Source organism: Sminthopsis crassicaudata, chromosome 4 (assembly GCF_048593235.1).
Source record: "Sminthopsis crassicaudata isolate SCR6 chromosome 4, ASM4859323v1, whole genome shotgun sequence".
In the NCBI taxonomy this organism is placed as follows: domain Eukaryota; kingdom Metazoa; phylum Chordata; class Mammalia; order Dasyuromorphia; family Dasyuridae; genus Sminthopsis; species Sminthopsis crassicaudata.
Genome location: NC_133620.1, coordinates 37,469,879 through 37,484,328, shown reverse-complemented (window position 1 = coordinate 37,484,328; position 14,450 = coordinate 37,469,879). Strand labels below are relative to the sequence as shown.

General features: G+C 39.7%; 1 protein-coding gene across 2 annotated transcripts in view; it reads left to right on the top strand.

Annotated features, from left to right (window-relative positions):
• Window positions 1-12,096, top strand: part of HS2ST1 (heparan sulfate 2-O-sulfotransferase 1) — a 210,310-nt gene extending 198,214 nt beyond the window's left edge. Inside the window, exons 5-7 of one of the 2 annotated variants that reach the window (XM_074266315.1) lie at window positions 3,426-3,523; window positions 5,081-5,238; window positions 7,401-12,096. In XM_074266315.1, coding sequence (XP_074122416.1) covers window positions 3,426-3,523; window positions 5,081-5,238; window positions 7,401-7,630 — 486 coding nt within the window. In that variant the 3' untranslated portion in view covers window positions 7,631-12,096. The remainder of the gene's footprint in view (window positions 1-3,425; window positions 3,524-5,080; window positions 5,239-7,400) is intronic. The other variant, XM_074266316.1, reaches the window with a different exon arrangement.
• The last annotated feature ends 2,354 nt before the right edge of the window (window positions 12,097-14,450 follow it).

Sequence of the window (14,450 nt, the reverse complement as noted above, 5' to 3'; positions counted from 1 at the left end):
TAGATATGTTTTTTATTTTATCAGACACGTCTCAACATAGAGGATAATAAAACCCCTTTTTAAAGGGCTTGCAGCCAAAGTCAGATCCAACTAGTAAAATACATAAATCAAATTTTAATGAAAATGTTTGTTTCATCTTGGAAAAAAAAAAGACTAGGATTTCTTTACTTTTTATATGGGCTTAGAGAATGTAGGATAATTTTGAAAGGGGCATTATTAAAACTCTTACGGAGTAATCTTATTATTTCATACCTTTGTGCTTTGGAGTTCCTTCATTTTATAGATTCTTATAACCTTAAACATATCTTAAACATAATCATTGCTTATGCAAAGACCTTTACTATATACTCATGTGTATAAAAATTTTTATTCAGATTTGTTGATTCATTAAACAAATATTTATTTTGCTCTTACCATGTCCACAGCTTAAATAACAATCAGTGACAATGATAAAAGATCAGGAAGCAGTATAATAATGATAAAAGAGTAGGAAGCAGTATAATAAAAGATAAATGCATATTTGGGGGGAGGGACAGAGAAGGAAGGGACATCCCTGAAGGATAAATCAGGCAGTGGAAGTTCTCCCTGATAGGAGGACTTCACAGTTAAGTTCTTGACTAGGGAGGAAAGAATAGTATGAGCAAAAGGGCAGAGAACATAATGGCCATTCCATGTTTGGGGAGCTATTAAGCAGACTAGTCTTTCTAGAGTGAGGAATGCCTCTATGTAGATTAGGAGTAGAATCGGAAAAAATGTGTTGGAAGCAAATTATGGGTAGTCTGAAAATGAAAGTTCATCTAAAGCTGTGAATGCAAGTTTTTGAAAATCTTGAGTAGGGGAATGACATTATAAAAGCCTCATTTTAGTCAGATGAATCTGGCTACAGGATGGAGAATGCTTAAAAGGAATTAGGAGGCTATTATAGTACTCCAAGCATGAAGTACTAAGAACTTGAACCAGAGTGCTATTAATGGGATATAATATGATGATACTGTTAACAAAAGGGAGGAACTAATAAGGAGAAAACAGTTTAGGTAGATATGGTACCACCAGGCTCTTACTTGTGGAGAGAGTTTTTTAGTAAAGATAACTTGAGTGATGCAGGTATCCAAGAAAAAAAAATAGTAAAACTCAGCACAGTTAGGCAACACTCATTTATTAAGTATATCTACTATTTGCTAGGTGCTGAAGGTACAAAACCAAAAATAAAACAGAACTTGGATTTTCTCAGGAAAAGAACATTATCTATCTATCTATCTATCTATCTATCTATCTATCTATCTATCTATCTACATACATACATAATATGCATAAGACACTTTTTGGGGAGGGCATTAGTATTTGGAGATCCAAGAAAAGCTTTGTGTGGAAAATGGTACTTGAATTAGATTCTTTCCAAAAGGTAAAGAGCCCTTTTATGTATGAGGAACAGTCAGAGCAAAGGCAAAAAAGACAGGGTTGCAATAGAGTATGGAAAAAAGAAATGTAATAAGATTTGAAATTTTAAAGAGGGAGTTTTTATTTGAACCTTGAAGTAATAACCACTGAGTTTATTGAATGAAGAAGTGATATGATTTAATCTATATTTGAAAGGAATCGCTTTGGCAGAAGAATGGACTATATATTAGAGAGACCAGAGGTAAGGAAACCATCAGCAAAATAATGCAGTTGTCCAGGTGAGAGGCGATTAGGACCTGAACTAGGTTTGTGGCCATGCGAGTATAGAGAAAAGGATGGATTGGAGAAATTTATAAATGACATGACTTGGCTACTAGTTGGATATGGGGAATGAAGATGAGTGCAGACTCAAAAGCAGTGGCAAGGATGGTGATACTCTTAACAGAATAGGGTGGGTTTTGAAGGAAAAAGAATGAGTTCAGTTTGAGACATATAAAATTTAAGATATCTGTGGAATATCCATTTCAAATTAGTAGGGAATTGTATATACATGACTAGAGTCCAGGAGAAATGAAGAGAAAAGATAATTCAACCCATGAGAGAGAGCTGATGAGGTCTCTGACTGAAAAGATGTAGAGAGAAAATAGAAGAAGGCTGATGAGAGGAAAAAAAGTAGATTAGAGTAAAGGGGGATAGTTTGGGAGAGTACTAAAGGAAGATGAATCTGAGAAGAAATTGTTTCATTGTATTCTCAGCACAGTGTGTGGAACATAGAAACAACAAATAAAATACTTGTGGTTCTTCGGATGACCTACTGAGATCAAAGAATAGACTTAGGACCAATCGTGGTTTAAGAAGATGCATTAATCTGATGGAGAGACTTTGTCGTTTTTGATTGTTAAAGTGGTACACTTGTTACCAGTGGTGAGATAAGGTTGTGATCATGTTCTCTGTGTGTGGCTAATGTAGAGTGGAAGAGTAGTTCACGAGACCTGAGGAAGGCAGCAGCAGGTATGGTACAGCCCACTTATTATAAGGGCTAGAGCAAGTCAGGTACAGAACTCATTGGGAAAGGAGGGAGAGTGACTTGGGGCTCAGCAGGTAGCATCCATTGGGATTTGGACTGAATAGAATTTGAATGCAGCAGAACCCTTAAGAAGAAAGTGTTACTGAGGAATAAATGGCAGTAGAGGAAGAGTTTCAGAGAGGCACCGGGGGGCTGCAAGAAGAAGCCCCAATGCGTCTCCCTCCCCTGCTCCCCAGCACATCCCAGAACCATCTGTCCAGAGGTGTGAGAACAAGCACAGCCAGTGCTAAAAAGGGTGGCTAGACATGCCATGGAGAAGGGAGACACTCCAGAACAGTTGTCTTTGGACAGTATCCAAAAGAAATGACAAGTTACAACTGGAAGAGACCAAAAAAATAACTTGAGACCTGGTGCTTTCGTTGTGTCAAATATTCATTTGTTGGAAACTCTGTAGGTGGTCCGAGGACTAGACAATCATTTTCAGCTGAAGAGAGGGAAAGAACGCTTCTTTGAAGAGTTAGTCAGCAGATAAAGTCTGGGCAGGGTCAGTAGGATGAGAACATACCTCTCCTTTGACACCAGATGGGGAATTCAAAACTTTTCAAATAACATTTAAAAAAAAATAACATTCTGAAAAAGAGTTTTGAGGTCAAGGTAGTCTCAATCAATTTGCTTTAATCCCAAACAATCTTCTTTAAAAACGGATGTGCATTAGCGACATTTTTTTTAACTCTCTTTCTTAATCATGAGTTTGCAAATACAGAACAGCATCCCTAGGTTCCATGATTCCAAGGACTAATTGCCACCCAAGACTTTTTTAATAACAGTTCTTAACACCAGGATCGCTCACTGCACGTGTCTTTATTAATCTTCGCTTTGCCTTCTTGCCTCCCCTCCCTCCCCCTCTTCCCCAGATCCATGCAGTAGCCCCTCACATTGCAGTATTTGACAGGCCAGCCTCAGATTTGTGGTTCATTTGTTCCTCTTTGTTTCGTTCCAGACTTTTGACGAATGTGTGGCCGAGGGAGGCTCAGACTGTGCTCCAGAAAAACTCTGGCTTCAAATCCCCTTCTTCTGTGGCCACAGCTCGGAATGCTGGTAGGAAGATGGAGTTAGCTCCGTAGCTCCTGGGCAGTCAGTAATCCTCCTTGAACAAATCTGCTGCAGATAGTGGAAGACCAGAGGGAGGAGAGGAACACGGGATTGAGTCAGAGATTGTGCTTCACAGGCTTGTCCAGGTTTTTCCCCTTGAAGTGTCCTCTAGGCAGCTTGGCCTGGGTGCGGTTTGTCCATAGGTTTTGCACCGTGCCCGCCATGTTCTAATTAGAGCCATTTTGACAATGGTCTTGGACAATAGTAACAATGCTAGTAAGGATGAGGGTCAGTTCTCTCGCCCTTTCGATTTGTTTATTTAGATCAGAGTCCATGACATTATCTCATCTGAGGTAAGGACGGCAGGGAGAGGGACTTTCACTGACTAGTGCAGCGGCTGGAGTTCGGGTCTGAGATCCAACTCTGGCTGGCTGACCAGAGGCAAGCTCAAGCTTCTTCAACTGTCAAATGGGAATGATGACACCAGTGCCCACTTCCCAGGGATGCTGTGAGGACCAAGGGAGATGACAAAGCTCCGGGCACAAAGCGCCCCACGTAGACGTGAGCTGCTGTTTTCCCTGTTAGTGCACGTGGTCAGCTGGCCCAGCCAAGCTGGCCCCCAGCCCCCAGCATGCTCGTGGCCTGGTTTTTCTGTGGAAGTCTATATGACTGCCACAGAAGCAAAACACATCATCTTCGTGATGCTAATAAAAGGATGAGGAGATTCCCCAGGATAGGCGCATCTAATAAAGACTCAGTGGGCCAGAACTTGGAAGATTCATTTTTATGGGACTCAGATGAAGCAATAGTAACATATTCCCAGTTTATGTCTTTCTTAGAACCACTTAGAATTACAAGCACAAAAGCCAGAAGTCCTGGTGAAAATCCTCACTGCTTCTTGTAGTCCTCGGTAAGAGGCTATTAAATGTGCTTGCTAATTAAAGTCATCCACTGCCTTTGAGCCGAAGCCCTGTAATAATAATAAAAAAATACAGTAAAGGTGTGGGGAGTGAGACTTCCCAGTATTATCTGTTTCTGGAAGAATATAGGACATCCATATACTAAAGCCAGAAGAGAACTCTCTTAGAGCACCCCCTCCCCTGAGAGAGAAAGCTTCTGGCCTGTGCTCCCAAGAACCTGGGCCCAGTGCATGGCAGAACTGCCTCTCCCCGGCTGCGGTCCTTGCCCCAGCCCATCTCTGCCGGTGCTCATTTGCTAAGCATTGGAAGAGTCAGTGACTGTGATATGGAGATCGATCTCCTTCTTTCTTAGGAAATAGTAGGAAAACTGATTTAGAAATGGAATTATTTTGAGCAGCACATATGAGCTCCTGAACCTCACTGACTATTCTCAGTGAGTTTGAGGAGACATCTGGTTTAGTATTGACACAGGTGAGGCAGAATGGGAGATGAAAAAGTTAGGTAAGAAAAATTAAATACAGGTGTGCCTTGAAATGAATTTTCTTGTGCCATCAGGGGTTTCTTCTCCATGGTTTACTGTGGCAGAGTATCAAAAATACGTCGGTTTCACAAGCGTGCACTAATTCTCTTTCTCTGGTTTTAGGAATGTGGGCAGCAGATGGGCCATGGATCAAGCCAAATATAATCTGATTAACGAATACTTTTTAGTGGGAGTCACTGAAGAGCTGGAAGACTTTATCATGCTACTGGAGGCAGCCCTGCCCCGTTTCTTCAGAGGGGCCACAGAACTCTATCGGACAGGTATTTCTGTAGTTGTTTTAAAAAAGGAAGTCTTTCTAAAATCTCATTTTCCTTGTATTGCTGAAGAATCTCAAAAGTTAAGGTGAAATTTTCACTCTTCCACTTGGTTGGACAAATTCTTTTTAAGCATTTCTGGGTATAGATCACTATGTAGGAAAGAAACTTCCCTCCTAGAGGGTACAATTCTGTAAGGGGACAAAACATAACACGTGCATTCCGAGACATACAATGCAGAAAGAATAAAGAAATGATACCTGTTGTATGTCAGGGGCCTAGAATCCCTTATTGATTTTTGCCTGAGCCAGATAAGGGTGTATGGAACCTTTTAAGCCATTTCATATGCTGACTTTGATATATTTGAAATGCGAAAATTAGTACTAGAAAAAAGAAGGAATCAAAGGGAAGAAAAACAAAGGCTGTCCAGATTGAGAGCTTCCCAGGCCTTTGATATTGTAGATAATCACCTGTCCAGGAAAGTGCCATTTCCTAAAACAGTGCCTGGATTCTCCAAAGCCTGCATCTTCAGCCCTGAGCAGGAGAAGGCTTCAAAAGCCCACCTTACACACATGCACGTTGCCTTCATACCAAACCCCACCTAGAGAGACGCAGCAAAAGGTTGGAGAAAATGTTAGACGGCAACCCCTCCTGCAAATACTGCTGAAACATTCTGAGTGTTAGCGCTAATCCAGCCTTAGGCAAGGGCAGCAGCTGAGGAGCACGTGGTCCATGCCCCGGACTCTATTGTGCCAACCCTAGGACGTCATATACAAACTTTGGTCAGTAAGCCACGACGAGGCACTTACTGTGTGACAGATGCTTTGTATTTACAAACTCTGGTCAGTAAGCCAGTAAACTGCTACTTTATATACAAACTGTGGTCAGCAAGTAGTAAGTACCTACTACATGCCGAGCTACTACTTTGTCTATGTGCTCAGTAAACCCATTATGAAGCATCTACTGTGTACAAAACTGCTATTTTATTTATCAACTATAATCAGGAAATAGTAAGTGCCTACTACTTACTAAGCTGCTGCTTTGCAAGCTGTGGTCAGTTAAATAATTATTAAGCACTCATTATGTGCCAGGCACCAAACTCAACTCAGGGGTTCCAAAAAAGAACAAGGACAGCTCACAGTGTAATGGTGACTCTAAGGGCCCACTCCTGCTGCATCCACTTGCCCATGGCAGTGTATGCTAGGACTTCATTTCCCAAGGTGCATTTTTGCCAGGGCTTCCACCATGAGAAGAGAAAAGGGCTTCCACCATCTCCAGAGAAGATTGCTGACCATTAGAGTTAAGTTTATAAAGCAGTCCTGTTATCAGTGCTTCTCCAGAAATGCAAAGAAGCCCTGAGCTACATGATTTATACAGCAAATGAGGTCTACAGAGTGCTGGTTCTGAAGCCTTCTTACGAGCTCAGAAATTCCTTCTCAGACTAAAAATATCGTGACTTCATGTTAAAAATCCAGCCTGCAAAGATCAGAGCTCCGTTTAGCCCAGAATCCATTCATCAGTTCAGCAAAAATGGATTAAGTGCCTTCTATGTGCCAGGCTCTATGCTACAGATTTAAAAAGAAGCAAATGGCAAAATGGCAGTTTGTGCCCTCGAGAAGCTTCCAGGCTAGTGGCAGCAAAATGGTTAGACGAAAGCCTCAGCGTCATCATTTTAAAATTGAGGGGCTTGGGTTGGATGGCTCTCCATGTAGGCCTCTCAGCACTAGACCTGTGATCCTGGGTCCTTTAACCATATGTACTATTTTCTTAAATTATTTCTTTATCTCTAATCATGGGAACATTTTGTGCCTTTTCAATCCATTAATAAGCATTTACTGAGTACCTGTACACAACACTTTACCAAGCACTGGCTATACCAGGGCAAAAATAAAACAGCTGCTGCCTTCCTGGAGCTTATACTCTCAGAAGGAGCATGCATATTTTACATATATACATGCAAACACACAAACAAAAAATGAATACAAAGTAATTTGGGAGAGAAGGGGAGCAAACAAATTCATGTAAAAGGTGATATTTGAGCTAGGCTTGAAGGAATAAAAGGAAGAAGAGTGAAATGCATTTGAGATATTGGACGGGGGAAGGGGAAACCTATTTTCTGTTGGAAAAATAAGTTAATTTTTAAAAATTTTTTTGTTTGCTTTTGCAAGTAGGAAAGAAATCTCATCTTAGGAAAACCACAGAGAAGAAGCTTCCCACCAAACAAACCATTGCAAAGTTGCAACAGTCTGACATCTGGAAAATGGAGAACGAGTTCTATGAATTTGCATTGGAGCAATTCCAGTTCATCCGAGCCCATGCTGTTCGGGAAAAAGATGGGGACTTGTATATTCTTTCACAGAACTTTTTCTATGAAAAGATTTACCCCAAATCGAACTAAGAACACCACGTTCCTACTAGATCCATGGACTCAGAGTTTGACCACATCTCCTCCTTGGTTCTCAGCTCCAAGATCCAGATTGCTGGCAAGCCTGTGAGATGATTGACTGTTGAGCTGAGATTTGGGCTGTGAAGGACATCAAACAAACAAGTAAGTGGACAATGCCTGGAAACATCAGCCTTCCAAGAAGCGTAAGCTTCAGGTCTTTCCTTCAGCCCAGGCTTTGGGTTGGGTTAATAGCTTCTTGTCTAAAGAAAACGACACATTTGTTTACCAAAATTCACACGCGGCACAGCTCTAGTCGATGACGAGATTTCGGAGAAGCATCCTCTCCTCTGTTTTTGATTTTCAGAGCAGCTGTCTTTACCCAAGACATCCACAAAGAAGAAACCATCTGTCTCCCTCACCTTCCCATGGAGATTCGGGCTCTATGGTCTTTGTTGAATAGTGTTAACGACTGGTTGGCCTCTCCTACTTTGTTATTGTGAATACCGTCAACTTAGAATGTCCAATAATGTTTGCTGAGAAATGTGGTTGCTGCTGTTGGATTTGCCCATATTTATATAGGTTTTATTAAAAAGAGAATATCCAGTTGTGAGTGTTAAGAAGGAATTAAACCCAATAATGTAAACAGATAGAAAAATCAAAGCAGTATTTCTTCCCCTACCCCCCACTTCCTTACCAACTGTGGTTTGGAAAATCATCAAAGAAAGATGTTGTTTTAGTTCAGACTTAACACATTGATATTAAAAGTGACTTCATTATCAATTCCTTCCAAAATGATTTGTAATGGATATATTGATGATTCCATATTATAACTCCATTGGTGAGCTGTGGTATGGTTGGGATTTTCCTACTACTTCTATACTTTTACCTGTAGAATATTTTTACTAAGGTGCTTTTTAATGTGTTTTAAAGCATTGCATTTACAATGGACTCAAATGCTGTAAATATTGCATATTTTATGTATTTGGACCAAAAGGCTATAAGTATCTAGTTTAAAGTGGTTTTGCACCAATTTTGTTATGTCAAGTGAAATCACCCCATCTGCTGTTCTGTTTCTCATTCGGGTCAACTAACGGCTGGACATAACTGAAATGCACTTCAACAATTTTGAATGTTAATACAGAAAGCACCAGGCAGGCCAGGTGGAAGCAGAAGGTCATCGTGGAAAAAGCCCTGGACTCGAGTCAGGAGACACGGGTTATGGATCCTGGCTCCAAAAATACTGGCTATGTGACCAGAAGGCAAGTCACTTAGCTCTGGGGCCTCCATTTTCTCATCTATAAAATGTGGATAATAATATCTTCCCTACTTACCTCATAGGGCTGTCATAAGCATCCAGCAAAATTGGTGAGAGCGCTTTGGAACTGGTAAAGCATTGTGGAACCATAAGTCATTATAAAAGTTATTTTAAAAAAACCCAATATTTGTAACATGAAATATTTTACCATTCATCCTCCTTTACATGGGGGGAAAGAGGGAGAAGATTCTACCTGTAAGTCGTTTGGAAAAAATACACCGAACTCGATCCCGATTCATGTTGGATAGAATTCTTCTCTCAGCGTCATGTTTCGGCAGCTATTGAAATGTGAAATCACCTGATGAACTTTTAAACTTATTAAGATTCACAAACAGCTGTTTGGATTCCGGAGGTACCCAGAAATATGATTAGCTGATTGTGGGAGAGGCAGGGGGAATAGAACAAACTTTGTTACCCAGAATGTGAAAGAATTCCCACTTTTCATTGTACAGTCATAATCAATGCATATTTTTCTATTTACCATTTCTAAAATATGTATTGCTGAGTTTGACTTCCCTGTTCCCCACTCACTCTCCCCCTGGCTTAGAAAAGGAACCTTCTGATAAAATTTTAAGTAAACATGGCCAAGGAATGCCTCGCTCCATCATATGAAAGCATTTTGAATGTCGCCCTAAAGAATATTTTTACCTGTCAAAAAAAGGGCACTGGGATCAGGACAAAACTTCTAAAGATATTTGAAGAAAAATGCAAGAGGGATATTGAAAAGAAACACTTAAAAACAAAAAAAACCTGAATCACATCTGAATGCTGAGAAGACCTTGCTGGGTACCTGGCGGTTTTTTGACTAATCTCATCTTCCATTTATTTATTGACATAAATCATTTATTTGGTAACAGACAAAAAAAAAAAAATTAGTTCCCCCAAGAAACCCCTCACTTCTAAATAGGAGCAGATCTCAAGTGGATCTGTCATAAAGTTTACATCAATACAAGCTCACAGCTTTCGGCCAGGCAGCTCATGACTGGAGTGCAAGCTGAGGACTTGCAGGGGAGGCTCTTTCCTATAAATATGCCCCCCCCCCCCCGGGCACTGGAAACATCATTATGAACTTCTATTCTGTGGTCTCAGAGAGTTTATGTCCTACTCTTAAGAGCCCCTTAACTCCCATCTAAAGAGCAACCTAGTACCCAAAAGGTTTCTGCCAACCTGACAAATTTTGATGATTGGGTACATCCAAGTGAGTGCTTTCCTTTCCCTGCCCTAATAAACAGTTTTCAAAGAGGGGACATTAACAGCATCGTATGTCTGGGGTGACTTAGGCGTGGTCCTGCCAGGAGTTGGGGGAGTAGACCAAGTGACATCTCATGGTCCAAGCCAGCCCATTTCTGCAAATGCTGCAGATTCCTTATGATTCCAAAGCAGGGGACCGAGATTTGTAATAAATTCGTATCCTCAACTGCTGAAACAATAATGTATTTTTTTAAAGTGGCAAATGTGGGTTTTTTCCAGCCTCTGCTCTTTGTCAGTATTTTTGACCATAGGGAAATACTTTTTTTAATGTATAAAAGTGAATTAACCACTTTGCATTTTAAAAGACAATGTTATATGTTATATGTATATGTGTGTGTATATATGTTTATATACATATATATATATATATATATATATATATATATATATATGTTTATTTCCTAGGAGAGGAAAAGATACCTTTTTGTTCAAATTGTTTTAACTTCTATTTTCTAATTGCTCCAAAAATGACAACCATTAATAAATTTATGTGACTGTTTTCAACTCTAATGGGAAGTTACATGGATTTTGCTTAGCTTTAATGTGTAAAATATCCCTTTACCTGATAGTAAAAGAAAATGAACAGGGAATTACTTTTATATCACCTGTATGTATTAATACAATTTGCAGAATTTTGGATGCTCAGAACTCTGGGTAATCAGATTTAATCTAATGAAAAAAAATTAGAGTATTTTAAAAAGGATCAGCTTTATACATTTTAGTTGTTTTCATTTATTTTTTTCAATTTTGTCATTTAAAATCCATAATTGCTTTGTCACATAAATGACATTGACAAAATCACTAAACTTGTTAGTATTTTTTTGTGATAAACCGCATTTTTACATTGCAGATGATTTTCTCTTTGCATAATTAGGAAGAACTCTGTTCTGTAGAACATTCTCTCTATTGCTCTCTTGAACTGTCTCCCTCTTTTTTGCCAAATAGCTTTAGACATGAGAGAAATTGAATAAATAATGGATTCCTGTTATTGAACTTACAGTCAAACTTTGCATTAATGAAATTTCTAAGACCGGCTAGATAGATTTCATCATTTAATGTTTTCAGAACGAAGATTCTGTGGGCCTCCAATCCACAGCTTGTGGGAAGCATCTCATAGGCCCATTTCTCGAGGCTCACCCTTGAGAGGTTGAGGTGCCCTTATTTTATGTTATAAAAGTTTGCCCCTGCAGTCAGTAGTGCATCTATGTCAGGGCATGGGGCACTTGCTAGGATTGTGGTTTTTTGCATTCATTTCCTTGGTGTTAATAAATAGTTTGTGTGATGCTGGCTACGATAAAGCTCACACGGTCTGCAGAAATGGCCTGTTTCCAATGCACTGCCAACTTAGCTCCTCCAGAGGGGAGCCCGCGATACTGCCGAGTGGCGTGGAGAGATGCTGAAGAGGGCCCGCGGGCCTGACGGGTGCAGCACGCTTGTAAACCGGGTCCTCTTGCTCAAGAGGCCTGTTGGGGACATCAATCACAGGCCTGTAGCCTAGGCCTCAGAGCTGCCTCCCGGGTTTCTTGGTACTATTCCCCTGCCTTTCGTGGCGAGTCAGGTGAGGGAGCGACTTTTTAGCAGCATCGAATGTAACTTTGAGAAACATGGATTGTGCTTCATGACTTTTATTTTAAAACTACACGGAAGCTGAATAGTGCCTTTTTTCCTCACAATCCATGTTGTAAGATGCCCTCTCCCCTCTCTGTCTCCCCCTTTCTCACTCCCTTGTTCCCTCCCTCACCATGGATTCATTTGTGCAATACGATTCCAACTTGAAACCATTCTGTCGCATCTGTTGGAAAGATAATCACTTGTTCTCTTTAACCCGCTGCCAGCTTTCTGTTGTTGAAGTGTTTCAGTTGATTTCCTGATGCAAATGCTATTAAAATAAACAATCAGTGGGAAGGGAAAAGCTCTTTGGTGTCCTGTTTTAATATCTCCTTCCGTAGTCTTCATCCTGACTGACATTCTCCCAGCAGATTTCAGGAGACAGTGGAAGCGTCTTCACCTTTATGTCTTCAGCTGGTGGAAGAGCTGCCATTATTGGCCCGTGATCATTTTGACTTATTTGTGCCATTAATTTATTCAGAGTAGACTGTCTTTCCCGTTTGTCCAGGAGTCCATCAGGCTTCACCATTGGCAACAGGGAATGAGGAAGGAGATGTACAAATTCTATTTATAATGCCTCATTTCAGAAAGGATTAGATGAAAAGCATTGTCAAATTAGCAAAAAAAAAAAAAAAAATATATATATATATATATATATATATATATATATATATATATATATATATATACACCCCACACCCACCCACACCCACCCACACACTGAGATGAATGTCAGATGAACAATTTTATCAATTACAAAATGCCGGAGAAAATACATCCTATTGCAATGGAGCTTTCTGTAATGGATAAACTGAACTTAAAGGAGTGTTAGAGATTCTTTGATCTAATCCCCTGATTTTAGAGAGGACCCAATAAAGTTTGCCTAAGGTCATACAGATCATACGTAGCACTGCTAAGATTTCTTTGCATTACTGTATGGAGATGATACGCCCTATCCAAGTGCTATCATATTTTAATTATCAGTACAATGATGGCCTCATAGATACTTCGCTCTGAAGGTTATTTATGATAATATTTGTCTTGTACCCACGTACACTATATTGAAATAACTTAACGACGTTGTCAACCCCGCTGAATGCCAGTTGTAACATTTCTTGATGGACTGATTCATAAATCATTTTCTACCATGTTGGCCGTGAACTGCCTAGGTCTTTGAAGGGTAGTAGGTTCCATTTATTTTTAAACATCGTAGTAAGCAGAGTTAACAACCTGTATTTAAATTTCTTTCTAATATGGTACATTAAGAGAATCTATGGGCTTAGTGGATAGACTCAGTTTGATTTTTGAAGCATGAATGGATATTTTGACCTTGGCCTTGTCATATGACCTCTTCGTGCTCCAGGCAACTCTTGAATTGTAGAACAATTGCAAATAGGCCTTCATTAAAGTGAGTTTCTTATCCCCAGGACATCTCAGGTCTGGATGATTCTCTCCCACAGATACACATGCACACACAAACTCATATTAAGACCATGCAACAAATAGGTATTAAAAGTTATCCTCAACAAATATCCTAATTTTTAAAATCTCTACATAACAAAATGCTGTTTGTTCCACTAAAGGAGATCAGAATTGCTTCCCCCAGATTCTGCTGCCTCTGTAATAAAATATTTTATGTTCTATTCGAACAGCAATGGTTGCTGAGTGAGGTATGCATGGACCCCAGGACACCTTTAAAGTGCGGTGACACGATTTTTCCTGTTACATTTCAGTGCCAAATCGCATATAAATAGTTAAAGAAGGCCCTTGTCTTACAGTTAATTTAGCTGTTCCTGTGATGATCCCAGGCCTTTGTTCTTTGGAAAATAAACAGCGTGAAGCAGTTGATGTTTAAGCCTTACTAATATGATTGTGTTCTTATACAGCCATTTGGAGGAAGAGAAGAAAGGGGAGGGTCTGTCTATAGCACTGTCCCATGCCAAATCCCCATGCACTGTTCACCTGTTTTCTTCTCTGCCTGAAGTCCCAACCACTCTTGTCTTTTTTATAGACCTGTTCTGCCTTCATTACTGCCTAGAAAAGACTTGACATAAGCTCATGTAAAAGTCTAGTCGTCTTTTTTCATAGTTAATGGAAAAGAAGATGGCATAAAAATGGAGATTTAAGGGCTTTTAACTTCAATAATAACAATAACTTCAATAACAGAGAAAACTAGGAAAAATAAAATGAAGTCACTGTTCTCTTTCCTGATCATCAGTGCTTAATATATGCAAGAGGTCTTACACACATATTCATACAGATATGAATAGTTCCTGCCCTCAAGGCACGTACAGTCTGGTAGAGGGAGGAAATAGCAATAATAATGACAAATAAAGAAATAAGTAGCACAGATATCATAAGAGAGGTAGGTAATAGTAATTAATTGATGGAATCCTTATCCTGCAGCATGGGATTTAGCAGATACATTAATTTTAAAATGAGTTGGAAGTGAGACTAGGTTTAAAAAAAAGATTTTTATTATAGAATTTAGAGCTGGGAGGCACCTTAGAGACTATTAATTCAATCCCTCCATTTTTTCATTTAATGAAATGAGGCCCAGATCAGGAAGTGACCTTCATCTAATTAAGTATTTTAGGTTTATTTGAATATTAATGCCTGCTGAACAATGCACATGTAGACCCCAGAACACAATTAAAA